The 19253-nt window shown below is 36.0% G+C and overlaps 3 protein-coding genes across 3 annotated transcripts; 1 reads left to right on the plus strand and 2 right to left on the minus strand.

Moving 5' to 3' along the window:
* Positions 1-507: 507 nt before the first annotated feature.
* On the plus strand, positions 508-4481 carry LOC112039776 (probable phosphoribosylformylglycinamidine synthase, chloroplastic/mitochondrial; the record flags this gene model as incomplete). Its single annotated transcript, XM_065776430.1, is given in 3 exon segments — positions 508-2359; positions 2362-4113; positions 4203-4481. Coding segments are annotated over 2 exon segments (3603 nt in total), but the record flags the coding sequence as incomplete, so codon positions are not given.
* A 1035-nt stretch (positions 4482-5516) lies between these two features.
* LOC112039779 (LOB domain-containing protein 33) lies at positions 5517-6581 on the minus strand. The gene is made up of 2 exons (XM_024072684.2): positions 6262-6581; positions 5517-6161 (listed from the first exon to the last, which is right to left on the minus strand). Exons 1-2 carry the CDS (start codon positions 6538-6540, stop codon positions 5751-5753), a joined length of 690 nt encoding a protein of 229 aa, XP_023928452.1. The 5' UTR covers positions 6541-6581; the 3' UTR covers positions 5517-5750.
* A 9084-nt stretch (positions 6582-15665) lies between these two features.
* Positions 15666-18445, minus strand: LOC136061202 (probable phosphoribosylformylglycinamidine synthase, chloroplastic/mitochondrial). The gene is made up of 4 exons (XM_024072681.2): positions 18317-18445; positions 18003-18055; positions 17061-17694; positions 15666-15757 (listed from the first exon to the last, which is right to left on the minus strand). The coding sequence occupies exons 2-4, from the start codon at positions 18042-18044 to the stop codon at positions 15666-15668; spliced, it is 768 nt and encodes a 255-aa protein (XP_023928449.2). The 5' UTR covers positions 18045-18055; positions 18317-18445.
* Positions 18446-19253: the final 808 nt, after the last annotated feature.

The raw sequence follows: 19253 nt of genomic DNA on the forward strand, positions 1-19253 counted from the left end.
TGACAGCTAGCGCGACCCTTTAGCTCCCCATGTGTGCATCTCACGTGCCTGCAGATTGCAGCTTACCAATCGCAAGTCAGCCGCGAGTTCTAGCCGCGAACCCCTGCTTCTTTGCATAAACTTGAGCTTTTCTTCACACTCTTTTCACACACTACCCTTACAATAATCCCACCTAAAAATAGGGTTACTAAGTGCTAAATTACAAGCAAATTGGCACGGAATAAAGCCAATAAGATGGTTGATAAATTTCAACCTTACACTATCAATGAGTGGAAGACAATGAGAAAATTGAACATACTTTTATTTCATAGTATCAAATATGTGAACACAATACAAATTATTTGATTTTCACGATCCTGTTTTTCTTTGCAAATTAACTTTATCTTGAGAAGGCTATAAATATGCAGTGAAACAATAGTTATAAATTACACACACATAACCATTATAATTATTCAGTTCAAGGAATGAGTTAAAAAAAAAAAAAAAATTGGAGGAATATTGTAAACGAGGAGGTATTTGTTGTTTTGTCAGGGTGTACTGCAGGATCATCAGATTAATGAGTTTGCTGCAATGGTTCATGATCGTATGACTGAGTGTGTGTATACCCAGAAGCTCACATCATTTGAGACTAATGTGGTTCCAGAGGAAGTTCGGTTTATACCTGTCATGGAGAAGGGCCGGAAAGCATTGGAGGAAATTAATCAGGAAATGGGATTGGCATTTGATGAGCAAGATCTACAGTATTACACCCGGCTATTTAGGGAGGACATCAAGCGGAATCCATCCAATGTGGAATTGTTTGACATAGCACAATCCAATAGTGAGCACAGCAGGCACTGGTTTTTTACTGGTAAAATGATTATTGATGGACAGCCAATGGATAGGACACTCATGCAGATTGTGAAGAGCACTTTGCAGGCAAACCCAAACAATTCTGTTATTGGGTTCAAGGATAACTCGAGTGCTATCAAGGGCTTCCATGTGAAGCAATTACGACCTATTCAGCCTGGGTCAACATGTCCATTAGAGATGGCTGCTCGTTACCTTGATATTTTATTTACCGCTGAGACCCATAATTTCCCATGTGCAGTGGCACCTTACCCTGGTGCAGAAACAGGTGCAGGAGGTCGTATTAGGGATACCCATGCGACGGGAAAGGGTTCTTTTGGGGGTGCAGCTGCAGCTGGTTATTGTATTGGGAACCTCAAAATAGATGGGTCTTATGCCCCATGGGAAGATCCATCTTTTTCGTACCCTTCAAACTTGGCATCGCCTTTGCAGATCCTTATTGATGCTAGTAATGGTGCATCAGACTATGGGAACAAATTTGGAGAGCCCTTGATTCTGGGCTACACTAGAACTTTTGGAATGAGACTGCCGAGTGGGGAGAGGCGGGAATGGTTGAAGCCAATAATGTTTAGTGCAGGAATAGGTCAGATTGATCACTCCCATATAGTTAAAGAAGAGCCTGACATTGGAATGTTAGTTGTGAAGATTGGGGGCCCTGCATATCGTATAGGAATGGGAGGAGGCGCAGCGTCTAGCATGGTTAGTGGCCAGAATGATGCAGAACTTGATTTTAATGCTGTTCAGCGAGGAGACGCTGAGATGGCACAAAAGTTGTATCGTGTTGTTCGTTCCTGCATTGAAATGGGGGAGAATAACCCAATTATCAGCATTCATGATCAGGGGGCTGGTGGGAACTGTAATGTAGTTAAGGAAATCATATACCCAAAGGGTGCTGAGATTGATATCAGGGCAGTTGTGGTCGGTGATCACACAATGTCTGTCTTAGAGATTTGGGGTGCAGAATATCAGGAGCAAGATGCAATCTTGGTGAAGCCTGAAAGCCGCAACCTGTTACAATCAATCTGTGATAGAGAAAGGGTTTCTATGGCTGTTATTGGAAAAATAAATGGTGAGGGACGTATTGTATTAGTTGATAGCTTAGCTATTGAAAAATGCCATTCAAGCGGACTTCCTTCTCCTCCTCCTGCTGTGGATCTTGAGCTCGAGAAAGTACTTGGGGATATGCCTCAGAAATCATTTGAATTCCATCGAGTGGTTCATGCACGAGAGCCCCTTGATATTGCTCCTGGGATCACAGTGATGGATTCTTTGAAGAGGGTACTGAGACTTCCATCTGTCTGTTCAAAACGCTTCTTGACAACAAAAGTGGATAGGTGTGTTACTGGTCTTGTGGCACAGCAGCAAACTGTTGGCCCCTTGCAAATTGCTCTTTCTGATGTTGCAGTCATTGGTCAGACTTATACTGATTTCACTGGAGGTGCATGCGCCATTGGGGAGCAGCCAATCAAAGGTCTGCTGGATCCAAAAGCAATGGCAAGATTGGCCGTCGGGAAGCACTCACAAATCTTGTTTGGGCAAAAGTCACTTCTCTTTCTGATGTTAAAGCAAGTGGTAATTGGATGTATGCTGCCAAGCTTGATGGGGAAGGAGCAGCTATGTATGATGCTGCTACAGCCCTTTCACAAGCTATGATTGAACTTGGTATAGCAATTGATGGGGGGAAAGACAGTCTTTCCATGGCAGCCCATTCTGCTGGTGAGGTTGTCAAGGCTCCTGGGAATCTTGTAATCAGTGTCTATGTCACTTGTCCTGACATAACAAAAACAGTAACACCAGATTTGAAGCTTGGAGATGATGGTATTCTGCTCCATGTTGATTTGTCAAAAGGAAAGCGGAGGTTAGGTGGATCTGCTCTTGCTCAGGTTTTTGACCAACTTGGGGATGAGTGTCCTGATCTTGAAGATGTTTCTTACCTCAAACGAGTTTTTGAGGGCATTCAGGACCTTATTGCAGATGATTTGATCTCTGCTGGTCATGACATCAGTGATGGGGGGCTATTGGTTTGTGCATTGGAAATGGCATTTGCTGGAAATTGTGGCATCATCTTGGACATGTCTTCAAAGAGGAAGGGCCTCTTCCAAACACTTTTTGCAGAAGAACTTGGTGTAATTCTTGAGGTTAGCAAGAAGAACTTGGACACTGTGGTAGGAAAGCTTGGCAGTTTTGGTGTTTCTTCTGAGATAATTGGACAAGTAACAGCCAGTCCCTCAATAGAGTTAAAGGTAGATGAGGTAATTCATTTGAATGAGAAAACTTCACTGGTTCGGGATATGTGGGAGGATACCAGTTTTCAGCTGGAAAAGTTCCAAAGATTGCCCACTTGTGTTGAATCAGAGAAAGAAGGGTTGAAATTTAGGCATGAACCTTCATGGGAATTGTCTTTTACTCCTACCTTCACAGATGAGAAATATATGAATGCAGCTTCAAAACCAAGAGTAGCTGTGATTCGAGAAGAAGGCAGCAATGGTGACAGAGAAATGTCTGCAGCATTTTATGCTGCTGGTTTCGACCCGTGGGATGTTACAATGTCTGACCTGCTTAAAGGAACCATCTCTCTGGATGAATTTCGTGGTATTGTGTTTGTTGGAGGTTTTAGCTATGCTGATGTGCTTGATTCTGCAAAAGGTTGGTCTGCTTCAATACGATTCAATCAACCCCTTCTGAATCAATTTCAGGAGTTTTACAAGCGACCAGATACTTTTAGTCTTGGTGTTTGCAATGGGTGTCAGCTCATGGCTTTGTTGGGGTGGGTCCCAGGTCCCCAGGTTGGTGGTGTGCATGGTGCTGGTGGAGATCCATCGCAGCCAAGGTTCATTCACAATGAGTCAGGCCGTTTTGAATGTCGTTTCACAAGTGTGTCAATAAAGGACTCACCTGCTATAATGTTCAAAGGAATGGAGGGTAGCACATTGGGCGTATGGGCTGCTCATGGTGAGGGAAAAGCATATTTCCCTGATGATGGAGTTTTGGATCGTGTGCTTCATTCAGACTTGGCCCCAGTAAGATATTGTGATGATGATGGGAATGTGACAGAAACTTACCCTTTCAATTTGAATGGCTCTCCATTAGGGGTTGCAGCCATTTGTTCTCCAGATGGGAGGCATCTTGCCATGATGCCTCATCCAGAGCGTTGCTTCTTGATGTGGCAGTATCCCTGGTATCCAAAACAATGGGATGTGGACAAAAAAGGCCCTAGTCCATGGTTGCGGATGTTCCAGAATGCTAGGGAGTGGTGCTCTTGAGGTAATTAGTATTCTGGTGTTGTTTTAACTATAGTTTTTTGCTTTAAATGCTTACTAATACTGTGCTTCTCTGTTTTTGATTCATAACAGTGCGTTCAGTGGCAGGAGTCATGGGGTTTTGAAAGTCGAAAGGATGGATTTGTTCTTTTTGTCTTATGAAATCTATAGTGATGTCCAAGGTGTTAAGTTTCTTCCTTCTGTTTTATTTGCAGACTAAACAATGTTGAGCAGAAATGGCCATTGAATTTTTCATGGTTTCAAGTTGTTTCTTCAAATTTTGTTTTGGTCCATCTTTGTTTTTGTAACCGAATGCTTTGTTTGTGAGGAAATTTCAATATCATAGAATTAATTTAAATTTTATTTTCATTATTTTTTATTCTCATTTCATAGGGACCATCTTGGGTGGATGAAATGTGAGTTGCAGTGTAAAGTGATAATGGGCTTTCAACTGCCCCTATGAATGAGATACTTATTACAAATGGGGAACACTCTTGATTGTAAAAAAAGCTCAAATTAGTTAATTTGTGGAATGTTGTCCAGCAGAAGTGAAGTTGTGAGGTTGTGGAAGACATAAAAATAACCGATCTTTGAACTGATTGATAGGTGACCATTGTTAAGTAAAGTAAATGCAAGACTGTCCTCACTATTTCAATGCCTCCAGGAATATTGTATGGTCATTTTTTCCTGGGACAAGTGACCTTTTCAAGACATTCACATCTGGTAAACTAATCTTCATGCTAGTTGGTAAACATGATGGCAGTTTCCTGATTTCTCATGTTTTCTAGGTTCATTAGACTTGCCGCCTACTTCTAATAAAATCAAGTATAATTTTATCTATGTTGTTACTCATATATTCACTTATTCAACTTTTGCTTATGGTTTATATAATGTTTTGTGAGATTTCTCCAGTAGACTTTTATATTTAAAGGCTTGTATACTCATTTAGTATATTGTATCTACTTTTTGAACAAATACTTTAAGCACACATGCAGCCATTTGATTCAGCAGTACTATTTCTTCCCCTTTTCTCTCTTTAATGGTCTGGCATCTCTGTTCTTTGTAGTCTTTTAGCCCTTAAATGACTTGATTCATTTGGTTATGCTGCTTTTATGTGGTTCTTGCTTTATGTTGTCTCTAATATTTCTACCCTTTGGATTGCCAGCTAATATGGCCGGGTATAATCAAGTTTGGTGTTAACCTTTGGCATGTTTCTGGGAACCACTGCCTTGGAATCATCTTGGGTTCTCTTTTAATGTTTTTCTGGTTACCCATGCAGGACGCTTATGCAAGCACTTAATCCTAAAAGCACCGTTACCTGTAAATCTGCAATCAAATTGCCTGACATGTCACACTGCATAAGGTACTGCACTAAAATAGAGTAGAATCTTCCAGTTGATTATGATCTATGGTTAAGGGAAGGTATGGGGTCAGATATATTGACTTGAAGGATGCTTATTTAGGGTTCAAACTAGAATAAGCTATGCCTACAACCCAAAAACCAGGTCATCTATGTACTTAAATAGCAAAAGCAGGCCTAGTACAAAACTTGTTCCCATTGGAAGCTGGAAGGAGTCCTTTACTCCTTATAGAACACAAGCTTTACAAAAGCTACTAGTAAAATTCCTAGCTTGGATCCACTCAATTTTTGGCATTAGTACTGTTGTACAACCATGGATAACATTTGAAGTTATCTTCATCTATTCCCTCCAGGAGTTTTCCTAAGGGATTCAAGCCAGAGTCATCAAATAAATTTTGGTTTTCCCATCCATATAAAGGAGGGAGCTGTACATCCATCTGGCTGTCAAAGCCTTGGTTGGCAGCTGTACTTCCTGCATGGAAAAGTAGTGGAGCTTGTTGATTTTGATAATACTGTGTGCTTAAGACATCATGTTGTGAGGAGAATGGGCTTATGACATCATGTTGTGAAGAGAATTGTAAACCATTGTATAGGTTACTAGTTGCTGGGGAACTTCCACAATTAGCAACACCAACTGCGAGATTAGCCATTTGGTTTCCAATGACTTCTATCTCCTCTAGTAAGCTAGCAACCTGCAAGGCAAGGTGTAAATAGTGTCACTTTTGGTTGACTATAACATTAAAACTTTAGTGTGATTTTATGTGTTTTGGAGAGAAGTAATAGCATGGAAACCTGTTGCTGGAGAGCAAATATATCACCAACACAACCATATATGGGATCCCGTACTCGGGCTAGTGCTTCGTAAGAAATGGAGTTTGCTGCATCACGGCGGTTGTGTACTGGTAGGTGTAATAATAGCTTGGAAACATTACTTGCACCGAATACCTTGTGCACTGCTGCAAAGTGGGCTGCAGCCTGGTCATAACAGAAGTAAGGAGCAAATACACATTCAGTGGTGCATTTTCTCCTCAGGAACTTGCATGCTCCACATGAAGAGCCTATTCCTGTCATTGTCCTAAGCTTTTCCTCAACTGTGTCAGTTGGGTTTTCAGTAGTAGCAATACCTGAGTGATTTGTCTAAGAAGTAGTTGAGATTTATTCTTTATAGGCATGACTTGGAAGGGTTAGAAGTTTGTTTTGTGTTCTCCAAAGGACAGTCTTACTTTTAATTTAAAGTATGTCCTTTTGGGTCTCCTTTGTGGCCTACATCGTCATTCTTAAATTGGGTAACCTTTACTGTTCATTCCCTCAAAGGGCTATATTCAATAAAAAAAAAATTCTTCAGGAATTAGATATAGACTATGTGATGGAATACCTAATCATTATTATCATGAGTTGGGCCATAGAAAGAGAATTTATTTTTGAATAATGTAATTTAATTAAGTATTGTCTGTGCAGCAGTGTAGGCAAGTACAATGGCTATTTCTTCCTTTTGGCAATTAATTATGATAGAAGTTCATCATTTGAAAAAATAAAGGGATAAAAGTTAATCATTTTTGAGAGAATGATCATGACTAAAAAAGAGAGAGAGGATTTCACTTTACACATTAACTAAGAAGCTTTTAAATAAGCAAGCTCTAGATCATTGTTAATAGCCTTTGCTAGGTATAAAATACTAGATCATTCATTGCATTTTCAGTAGTGTTTGTTCTTTGTGGTACGACAATCTAACTCAGCAATCTTAAATTCTTAATAACCTGTGCATGGTTGGTAGTACAGTTCAATTCCTCCACTTTTTTCCCTTGAGAGGTTTCTTAGATGGCTGACTGTTGGGGCCTCTCCATTTGCTTTGAATATTGGAGATGCTTCATTCATTTCGTGGTGGAGATTTATCTTTATATTTTCTGACGAATACAATAGTGTACATGATGTTACAATATTTAAAATGGAGAAGACCCTGATCCCAATTATTTGATCAGTTCACACTAAGTATACTGCTGAACAGGTCCACATACCAGTAATTGCATGTGGATATCAAGAAATAAAAATAAAAAACTTGTAGCATATAATATATAATTTCAGTCAAAATCAAGGATAGGGTTAGTAAATTATTGCTCAAAACATGGTCTATACTCATGGCGGCTATTTGTCTGGATGTTACTAATTCATCATTATTACACATATTATATTGTTACACTAGATCAGGTTTGGCTGTTGGCCACTTAAAATATGGGTCGGTGAAGAAAGATCCCTTCTCTTTGTCTTACCTTATAGAACAAAATTCCTCAAACAGCATACTTCCAAAATTCTCTAGCCTAACAGAGTGGCTCACGTATCTGTCAGCAACAGTTTTGTTTTTTCAAGTGCATGAAACTGTAATTTAATCTCTATTCTTCATGGCTCTAGGAGAAAAAAGCAGCATTGGACGAATGTAAGAGTGAGTGTGTTTAGGAGACAATGTGCCATTTCCAGTAAATATGAACTTCACTTTCTGTCAATTCACAACTGTGAAACCTTTTGTTTTGACTGAAATATACGCATGAGAAAAGGAATTTTGAGAGATGGTGGAGGGGATACTTTTCGGCTTTTGAGTCTAACGATGAAAGTGCCTTTCTTTATCATGGATCAATTATCATGCACTTTCTTCCCATCTGCAATTCTAGCTAGGTTTGCCAACACTAACAATGGTGTTCATTTGTGCATGCCCATTAACCTAATACCAAACAGACAAAAGTTGTAGGCCTACAGGTCATCTTGTGATAGTGTAAACCTTTCCCATTTTTTTGTTCCTTGCAGAATTTGCTGTCATCAACTCAAACTCCTTCTAGGTTTAGTGTGATACCTAGATTGAGTAAATTGGATTAGATTATTTGAGTGTGTATTTTGTGAGAATGTATTGAATCTCATATTGAGTGTTTACTAGGTCAAACTGAGTTATATATCGATTACGAGCAACTCCAATTGTAACTTGACTAGTTCATTTGAAGTTTAAACATTAATGTGATTAATGCTTTTCTCTAACATTTATAATTCTGAAGTAGAAGTTGCATTTGTGTCCTTTTTGTATATTAATTTCTTTAAGTTTCTTCTAGATGGACGGCTAACATACCCAAGGGGCTGAACCAACATTCTGATGTGTAATATTTTAGTTTGAGAAGTTTGCTACTGTTGTATATAATCTTGCAGTCATTTCATTAGTGCATTTACGCGTGAGATATACAAGATTTCAATGTTTAAGATGGTGCTTTTAGCCTACTCTTTTTCCAATTTATATGCCATTTAAACGGGGGTGGTGTCTAGCCAAAATCAAGCTAGTTTCCAAGAACAATTCATGGACAGCGAAGGTACCAGTTTGGTTTCGGGTAAGGAAAAATACCGGTACACACTCTATTATACATGCACTTAAAATGCACTGAAATCGTAACTTATTAAAGTAGTAAGAGATTAATCTTTCATGGCCACATCACCTAAGATGTAATCCTATCTGCACCGCTAAATTTTCTATTGATGAGAATGATTCTTTGGCTGGGATTTAAAGGGAGGTAGGGGTCTTAGGCAAGATAACCCCTTAATACTATTTCAACAACAACAACAAGAAGCCTTAATGCCAAATTATATTTAAAAATGTGAGGTTTTAAAAATTGTGCTTTAATACTACTACAACAACAACAACAAACCTTAATTCCAAAATTTTGGGACGCCTATGGTTCCTTAATAAATTAGTTAAGTCGGCTAAATGTATTTTTTTCCTCCATTTTATTCTATTTGAAACCATACTTTCTGTAACTTTCTTAATTGAAATGTTTTATTTATTTAATTACTTCTACTAATGATATTTTGGGTCATTCTCTACCTCTTTATTTTATTTTATTTTATTTTTATATTTGATACATTAATTGCTATTTTCTAAACATAATCAAACTATCTACTCTTCCTCATATAATTGTTAAAAAAGAAAAAAACTTGACTAATCTATATAATATCTAAAAATCAAATATTTATTGTTGTTACGTTTCTTTTGAATCACATTAGCGTAACATTTCAGTCTATTTCAGTCCATTCGGTCCGTTTCGGTCCACTTTGATTCATTCGGTCCAGTTCAGTCTATTTGGTTCATTTTGGTCCTACGGTCTATTTCTGTCCAAGTGGTCTATTTCAGTCAATTTCAGTCTATTCAGTCCACTTCATTGATGCCTTAGGATGAGAGGTTTGTATAAAAGGAGGAGTTGATTCATTGATAATTATGTCACATTTTCAGCGTAATGTTAGCAAATTTTTGATAAAATTACATTTTTCTTATGTTATGAAAGTGCTGTATTTTTTTCTTCTAATACAAGTGATAATATTACTTATATCTGCTAACTTTTTAGGCTATTCAAGACGTATAAGTGGTGAAGAGTTTGAAAGGAGCACTAGAAACAAATTCTAATAACACCTTACATTATTTGCAAAAATATCTCGTCTTGTATAATAATTGAATGTAAAATGAATTATGGTTTCTTGAAAATGAAAAAAAAAAAAATCACAAAATTTAGAATACTTTCAAATAATACATATAGATGACTTAATTTAGAAAATTTAATATATTATATCAACTATACTGTTGAAACTGAAGTGATTGTTAAATGACAGAATGGAGCAAACGATAAGAGGAAGAAGAAAACGACATCAGTTAGTTCAGCATAGGTTGCACGTGCGAAGGAAAGAAAGAAGAGAAATTAGGAGGTCCAATTGTCAAGCTTTGATTGGTTAAGTTAGGAAGTTAGTTAAGCTGTTGAGAGTTAGTTAATTTACTTGTTTTTAGTGCCATTTTTTGTTACTCTGTTGTGTTATATATGGAGATTAGATTGCTAATTAATTTGTACTCTTTGATATAGAAATAAAACTAGAAGTTTCCAATTCAATCTTCGTGTACTTCCTTTCTTTACATATACTTTGATAAAAATAATCACATCATTTTAAAAAAGGGCTTTGAAGTAACGTTTATAAGTCTTATCTGCTATTTTTATTTTTCACTTAATAAAAAAATAAATTGTCAAACTTTTTTGGCGCATCACACGAATTAAACTATAATAAACAAGATTGAAAACAAAATAGTACTACAAAAGTATTAGAGATCAATACCGAAGAGGAGTTATTGATGGCAAATAGCCCTAGAGCAGAGCCCTTAAAAATTAAAACATCTACTATTTCTCTAATTCCTAAGCTATTTGTCATACAAATTTTAGGGTCATTCAACTATAAATTGGTCTGACCTGAAGAAGTGCCAGACTTCATCTTGAGTTAAATACAGGATGATGTAAGAAACTTTTGATTATTGAAAAAAATCTGTCATTTTCCCAAAAAAGGAAAAAAAAAAAATAATTGGTGATTTTTAAATATGGTTATCAAATGTAACGTGTGGTATCCATTAAATTCATCTAACACGCTTACGTGTCAAATACTATACAATGAAAGATGATTTTGTATTGATGCGGTGCTTGACAATTCAAAATTTACATCACTTTATGGTAATACGTTACAATAATTTTTTTTTTTGCTAAACAGTAACATTTAGCTGCTCTAACGGAAGTAATGGCTGCTTTGTCTGAGAAAATTTTTCCACCTTCTTCAGTGGAGATGTTGGAAATGATGGCCGCTAGAGCAGTTCAATTTATCGTGAAACTCAATTTTTTTCAGTCTGTATTTGAAGGAGACTTTGAAGTTCAAAGTTGTTGTTAAGGCCCTTTCTGTGGGGGACTCTTTTCTAAGTCTATTGTGGGTTTGTTATGAATCTATTCCTTTTCTTTTACTAGGAGGTAGGGCAATGCTATAACCCATGCCTTAGCAAAGTGAGCTAGGATTTTCTTTCCTTTGCTAGTTTAGATAGAATATGTTTTACCAGACATTTTACATTTTTTTGTTGTTGTTGATGACTTTCCAGTTTCATGAATAATACCAATGGGTATTGTTTCTCCCTTTTTTTTTTTTTTTTTTTTTTTTTTTTTTTTTTTTTTTTTTTTTTTTTTTTTTTTTTTTTGAAAGTAACAATGTACTTGTTCTTATTTTCCTTATTAACATGTTTCTTATTAACTTGTATTCGTCTTCTTTTACTACTACTCCTGTAAAAGGAAAATAACTGTATATGGGTAAGGACCAACATATATGGGTAGTTATATTCTTTTTTCTTTTTTGGGAAACATGGGTAGTTATATTCTAAGAATCAATGTTTGTATATATATATATATATATATATTTTTTTTTTTTTTGGATAAGAACCAATGTTTGTATTTGGGTTGTAGTTTGCTTTTTTTTTGGCTAATGACCAAGATTATGCTTTAAGGTTCTAGTTTATAAATTTTTTTTTTTTTAATGGAAGTCCAGTTTATAATTTTGATATACTATTACTAGAAAAGTCTCTTCTATTTGGACAATGCTTTCTTTCAAAACAGTTTAGAAGAAAATTTCTTTAACCCGGACGACTCAAAAAAATTATCTTAAGGTCGTACCTTTCGGTCAAAAAACGTGAGAGAGAGTATTCGGCTGGGTCCTGGGCTCTGGGCCTATTTATAATAATGATAAGTTCCAAAACCCAAATCTAAGCCTATTGGGTTACTATATATAAATATTACATACCAAATCCAAGGTCCGTTTCTGAAGTGGGTGATACACAAACCCGTTACTATTTTTTCTGCCCACCCGAACTGACTCGCTCGCGATCTCAAATTTGTATCCTCTCTCTCTCTCTCTCTCTCTCCCCCTCTCGGCTCTCACAGTCAGAGAGGCTAATTCTAAATGGCGACTACCATCACAACTACACCGGTTATATTACAACCCCCCGGACCCTCCACCACCGAAATCGAACCCGATTCGGAAACCCCTTCCAATCCCAAACAACCCCAAACCCAAACCCCAATTAAACCCGACACTCCCACCACCGCCACCGCCACCGCCACCGCCGTCGCCATTGCCACTCCCAGACCCCCCGATCCACCTCCCTCCTCCGATGCTGACATCATCCACATCCCCAGTTATTCCCGTATGTCCCAACTAACAATTTTTTTAATAATTATTTTGTTTTTGTAATTTACGTAATTAATTATTTTCGATTTTGAATTTTAATCAGGGTGGTTTTCATGGGACAACATTCACGAATGCGAGGTTCGGTTCCTCCCAGAATTCTTCGATTCTCGTTCTCCTTCCAAAAACCCTAAGGTTTACATGCACTACAGAAACTCCATCGTCAAGCAATTCAGAGAACATCAACGTCAACAAGCCCCTTCGAGAAAAATAACCTTCACGGACGCTAGAAAGACTCTTGTGGGCGACGTGGGGTCCATTCGTAGGGTCTTCGATTTCCTCGAGGCTTGGGGTTTGATCAATTACTCTCCCTCCGCACAAAACAAGNCAAAGGAAGGACCCCCAACTTTCGAGCAGCCAAGGATGACCATTGAGAAGCTCCTTGAGTATGGAAATATGCTTGTCCAAGAGCAAGAGAATGTGAAGAGAGTCCAACTTGCTGACAAGTACTTGAGCGAGGCTGCTCTTGGAGAGGCAAATGAGGATGCTATTAAAAGTGGAACTTTCTACGGTTAGCTCCCTTGATCCTAGAGGCCTTGATGGGAGGTTTGCGCCCTTCCTTTTGCAGAATTATTGTTAGAATAATTGTTAAATAATTAAATTCATAGTTTAAGCTTTTGGATTATTTTATCATGCCATTAGAGCACGGAAATCTCGAGTATGCATTCTATCTCCACTTTACCTCTTGTTTAAAATTAAAAAATCTCACATCCAATTATTAAAGACTTGTTTAAATTCACACCTGAGGAGAAGTGATAGAATAATAGTTAGACCCACATGTTGAGTTCCACTTTTTGGGACAAATTGTATTTTATCACTTGCTATATTAAGCAAGGATAATAGTGTTCGAAATCACGCTTTATGAAGTGAAAGTCCTTAGTTTCAAATATCCCTCTCCTTTCTCCTTTATATGCACACACACTTGAAGTATAAAAAGGAATTCTCCTAAGCTTTTGTCATGTTCTGGTGCAGGCAAAGCAGCCCAGCAAGTAAATTTTCCTGTTCCTGAAGGTTGTACTGATCCAAATGCACAAAACTTTGACCCGACTGCTAGGAGTGATGATGGGAGCTGCCTGTACACATTTTAGGCCTTTTCTAGGTATTAAGTGGAAAGGAGAAATGCTTTCTAAGAATGTTAGATAAACAATTATTGTGTTACCATGTTTGAATGGATTCGTATCCTCTAATTTTGTTTCATAACGTGTACTGTTTTCAATCTTAGTGCATTTGGATGCTTGTTGCCTTGTTCTACCCCCTGTTTTCCTTAGTATTCCTATGCCTCTTTAAATTTTTTTGATATAGATAGTGTACATTCTATTCCATCCACCATTAAGATCCAAGAGGTATATTTATTTGAGGTTTGAGTAGCATACTAGTATATAAATGACTCAAATTATATTTTTCAATCATATGACAGTGGATTTGTATACATGTCCACATGTTGCATACTTTACATTTGCATAGACATTCCTTTCGCAATTAATAATTTAATAATACTAATTAATCTAAACCATAAATCCATTTCAAATAGAGAGTATCTTTTTATTTATTTATTTATTTTGCATAGGACCTTAATTAGATCAACAAAGTACACGATTGTATACATGGTAACAACAATCAAATATCGTGTCGGGTTCTGTAAAAATCTTCTGTTTGTATAACTATACCCTTATTTTTTGGGTCCCTTTTGTGCAATCCTGATTTTAAAAGCTTGAAAGTTGGCACTACAACTCCAATTTGGATTAGTGATTTACTAATTGCGTCTCAGAAAAAGTTGTTAAGATTATCATAATAGGTTACATCTAGATGACTACGTACTTCTAGAATTACAAAGTACATGCCAATCTTCAGCAAACCAAAATGTAATTTCCATTTCTTTTATTCTTTCAGAAATCATATTGTAAGGGTTTGTTTGAAATCTGCTTATTTTACTGAAACTGAAATTTTTTTGTTAAAAGTACTGTAGATAAAAGTAAAAGTTAGCTGAAATAGTATAGTAGACTCATGAAGTAGCAAAAAGTGTAATAAGACCCATAAATAATAGAAAAAAAAAAAATTAAAATAAACTGACTTTTTAATTTGAAGCCCAAAACGCAAACTAAGTCTTAAACAAAATGGTTTTTGTAATGGGTTCTAATTCTTGGCAAATAAAAAGCCCGAAATTACACACCCGTCCAGACTCACTTCTCTTACATAAAAGGCCCATTCGATGAACAGATCAAAGCTAGACCATATCAGGACTTACGCTGATGGCCCAGTGATTAAACCTGTGAAGTGTGAACAAACAAGATTTCTTTAAGGGTCCGTTTGGTTCGCGTAAAATAATTTCTGGAAAATAGCCTATTTTTTGGAAATGCTATTTTCAAGAAAGGAAAATATTTTCAAGTGTTTGGTTGCATTATGAAAATTGTGTGTAGAAAATATTTTCATGTGTTTGGTTGTATTCTTGAAAATACTGAAAAACACATTTTCTCACATTTTCTCACCATCCAAACAAATATTAACACCATTTCCCAGTTCACAGACAACAAAAAGAAACAAAACACAAAGAAAAAAAAATCATCCAATCCGGTCAAAATCATCAAATCCGGTGCGATCTCGGAGGACGGCGGACGGCGGCTTTCTCAGTGCGATCGGTGCGATCCTGGGGTGCGATCGCACCGAGATTGCCTGAGAGTGAGAGATAGATCAACAGAGGACGGCGGCGATTGGTGCGATCCTGGGATGAGGGATGGTTCGGCGGAGGCGACCTCGGTGGCTTGCATGCGACGGCGGGAAATGGTTCTTCAGGTGTTCTTCTGGTGTTCTTCAGGTGTTCTTCGGCTTGGGTTTTCGATTCTCTGTTCTTCAGGTGTTCTTCGGGTTGGGTTTTCCATTTCTGTTCTTCGGGTGTGTATTTTTCGAAAATGCATTGAAGGTAAAATAGGAACGGAAATCATTTTACGGGGTGAGGGGTGTTATTTTCCGGTCAATTTCTGTTTGACCGAATTTTTTGGAGCTACCAAACACACAATTTTCTGTAAAACCATTTCCTGAAAACATTTTCACCCGAAACAAACGGACCCTAAGTTGTGTCAACAAAGAGAAATTCTTAAAGGTCCTATGATGGGCTGGGTCTGATCTGTGGTCTCTTCATCTTACTCCGCTTTCCTTTTTGTGAGTAAATGCTTGATTTCAATATTGACGGTGTAGGCCCATGGAACAAAGAGAAGTAAAAGTCCATCAGCCCCTAATTTTTAAGAAAAAATTATTAGGGACGTCTAAAATAAATTCCAATTTCCTTTCACAAGAGAATGAGTTCTACTCATGAGTATGAGAGTTGGCGTGGGCGGAGGAGAGTTTATGCAAGAGGTAATAATTTTTCGTTTTGATATGATCATTTTTGTTTTTAAATATATAGAATTTGAAATCTATAATGTTCATTTTATTATAATTACTCTTTACTATTATTAAATCAACACTTACTTTTGACCATGAACTAAAGGAAGTAGACATTCAATTTTTTTTTAATATTATATTTTTAATCAACTAGTAAACAAATAGTAATTAGGTAGGGTTTTAATGTAACTAGTAAGTTGCCCGTGTGATGCACGGATAATTTTATGATATTTTATATAAAACAGTTTTGAATAATGTTGTACATAAATTATAAAGAAAAAGTAAACTAAATTAGAGTAAAGAAACATATACATTTTGAGATATTAAAAATTGGTTTAGTAGCTTTACTGCATATTTGTAGCCTTCTTAAGGTAAGATTATTATTTTTTTAAATCATGAAATCAAAAATAAATGCAAAAGAGTAATGGGACCATGAAATAAACTAATTTGTATTGTGTTCACGTATTTCATACTATGAAATAAAAGTATACCCAACTCTCTGACTATCTTCCACTCATCAATAATGTGATATTAAGACATGGGTGGGCAAGTGTGTATGCATGTGTCTTATAGATGATTTAAAATTAAACCATAGTTAAATATGACTTTACATTGTACACCAAATATTCTTTCTATTTATATTCCAAAAAAAAAAACTAACTAACCAAATTACCTAACCTAAATCATATTTAAGTCCCTAATTTAAAAAGAAAAAAAGATTACCCATAGTGGTTTCAGTATCTTGATGGTGGTGGGAGATTAGTATAACGGAGGTGGTGATCCCTCAAATTCCTGTTTCTCTCTCTTTCAAATTTTTTGTTAGTTTCAGGTCTTTTATTTTGGTAATCTATAGTGAAATAATGCCTTTTATTTAACAATCCACAATATTTTTGTGTCTCTCTTTCTCTCTTTAGAGTATTATCTCGTTAGTTATTACTATTAGCCCTTACTTAAAAAAAAAAAAAAAAAAAGAGTAAAACAATGGGTATGCTAAAAGACATGAAGAATAGTGAAAGTTGTGGTGTAAGTTTAGGCAATTAATGAGATAGCAGTAAAATAAGATAATGTGAACTTTTGGGTAACCAAAAATAAAAAAAAACAAAACCTTAATAAAAGAGGTAAAAAAAGGCTAAATGCAAAAATTAAAATGTCACTTGACAGGACCTCATGCATTCTCTCATAAGGTCTTTGAGAGAGAGACAATTGTTCCATACGGGTCACCTCTGTCAACCCACATGCTCGACAAATTGATACAGCATTAGAAGACCAAGCTGTAGTAAAAGACAGCCGAGGCCCAACCTCAACTATAACTGAATTTAACCCCTCCTGCTTCTTCTTCTCGAGAAAGCTCTCCTTCCCCAAATTCTCAGGCTCGTAAGTCTCCTGAAGAAGCCACTTAAGGACAGCAAGCTTTTCACTTGAAAGCCTTGAATCAAGCCCAATATTGAAGCACTGTTCAGTTTTCAAACCAACAATCTGATTTGAGACTTTGGTTTGAACAGACTTCAAAAGCTCAGCAGTTGCACCTTCCTGGAGCAGCGGAATCCGGAAAAAATGGATAACTTCCTCGGCAGGTTTCTCAACCAAGCTTGATTGCTCATCAACTGTACTGCTCACACCCCCAGAAACAATAGCTCTGGGCTTTGCTTGAGCACAACACCTCAATGAAACCCCTCTTCTATTAGATATACCCAGTTTTGGATTCTGTCTATTGAGTGTACCCCACAGCAAACGACTTCTATTTCTTTGAAAATTTCTATGTAAAAACAGATTTTGCCTACTGGTACCCTGAAATACAAAAAAAAATATAGACACAAATTTATAATAAAAAAAAAAAAAAAAGCTAGCTTAAGCCACGGCCCAGAAAGACAACCAATATGCACACATAAACAAACACAAAAAGTTAAAACTTTGCTTGCTTGATTAGAAAACATGAAGTACTTAAAAAAAAAAAAAAAAAAATTGGAATTTTAACAACATGCACTTTTTAGTACCCAAACAAAACAAAAGTTACTTTACCATCACAAAATTCCCAATCTTTCATATATTTTCCTATAATTCCTCAGTAACCAAACAGAATGGACATGACAACATACCTGCAAGAACTCTGCCGCTGTAATTTCCCGAGCACCGGCCATTTTCCTCAGACCTGAAACCACATAACACATCATAATTATAAGCAAAAACAAACCCCCCCCCCCAAAAAAAAAACCATTCTTTACATAGACCCATATCAAAAGTTGATACTCTCCCAAGGAAAAAAGAAATACCCAGAAAACAAAACCCAAAAAAAAAAAAGCTCCTTTACAACTCAATCATACCAAAATTTCATTATCAATGATAATATAAGTTTCGAAAATGAAATCAATCAAACACGAAAGCAAGAACAATAATATCACAGAGAGAGAACCTTTGTCGGAATCAGTGGCAAAGAACGATGGGCTAGGGTTTTAGACTGGTATAAACCCCAAGATATGGGATCAAGCGAGAGTTGTTTAGTCCAACAAGTCAGCGTTACACTGATAAAGTTTATAAAATAGAGTCGCCTTAACGACTACCAGAGGAATGGTTAACAATTAAGGCCTTGTTTGGTTTGTCATTTCAAACAACATTTTTTAGTTTTTAAACAGCATTTCACGCATTTCAACATATTTTTTCACCCACACGTATTTCAAAAAACTATAAACAACAATTTCCAAACTACTCTACCAAACAAATAATAAGTTTTCAAGCCACTTTTTTTTTTTTCTTTTTTTGTGAAAATGTTTTCACGCTACTTTTATCTTAAATAAAAAAAAAATTATTAAAATATTAATTACATTTTTTTTTCTTTTATAATAAAAATTTTCTTTAAATGAAATGGATTGTTAATCAATCTCTAAAGACATTTGTTAGTATTTTTTTATAGAATAATATATTTATCTATTCTATAGTATTTAATATTGGGTGACATACATTAACCATTTATTTTTAAAAAACAATTATGAAAAAATGAAAAAACGGTTAAATCAGTTACTTTTTTTATTTTTTTATAAAATGTTTTTTAAAATGGTTTTCTAATATATGCCCTAAAAGAATACATTAGTAAAACCCTTTTATATTTATAAGAGGATTCTCTTTATGAACTTTTTATATGGCTCAAAAATACCCTTGTTAATTCATCAAAAAAAATACCCTCGTTAATGAGTGGTAACTTATCTTAAAAATAAAGTTATAAATGTTAAATAACAAATTTTATTTTGAATTCAAAAATGAAAGCTTTTAAAATTTAGGACTTTTTTTTTCCTTCATATTCATCTTTTTATTCCCTAAAATTTAGATTTTTTTTATCTGAATAAAAGTAAAAC

The sequence above is a fragment of the Quercus suber genome, unplaced genomic scaffold (assembly GCF_002906115.3).
Source record: "Quercus suber isolate HL8 unplaced genomic scaffold, Cork oak 2.0 scaffold_133, whole genome shotgun sequence".
NCBI classification, from domain to species: domain Eukaryota; kingdom Viridiplantae; phylum Streptophyta; class Magnoliopsida; order Fagales; family Fagaceae; genus Quercus; species Quercus suber.

Bases quoted from the DNA above. Each gene is read 5' to 3' on its own strand.
- LOC112039779 (XM_024072684.2), bottom strand. From the start codon at position 6,540: ATGACAGGAATAGGCTCTTCATGTGGAGCATGCAAGTTCCTGAGGAGA. The intron at 6,162-6,261 runs GTTTCCATGCTA...CTTGCCTTGCAG, and splicing joins TATTTGCTCTCCAGCAACAG to GTTGCTAGCTTACTAGAGGA.
- LOC136061202 (XM_024072681.2), bottom strand. From the start codon at position 18,044: ATGGCCGGTGCTCGGGAAATTACAGCGGCAGAGTTCTTGCAG. The intron at 17,695-18,002 runs GTATGTTGTCAT...TTTGTATTTCAG, and splicing joins CAGCGGCAGAGTTCTTGCAG to GGTACCAGTAGGCAAAATCT. The intron at 15,758-17,060 runs GTGACATTTTAA...CTTAAAAATTAG, and splicing joins AATGCATGAGGTCCTGTCAA to GGGCTGATGGACTTTTACTT.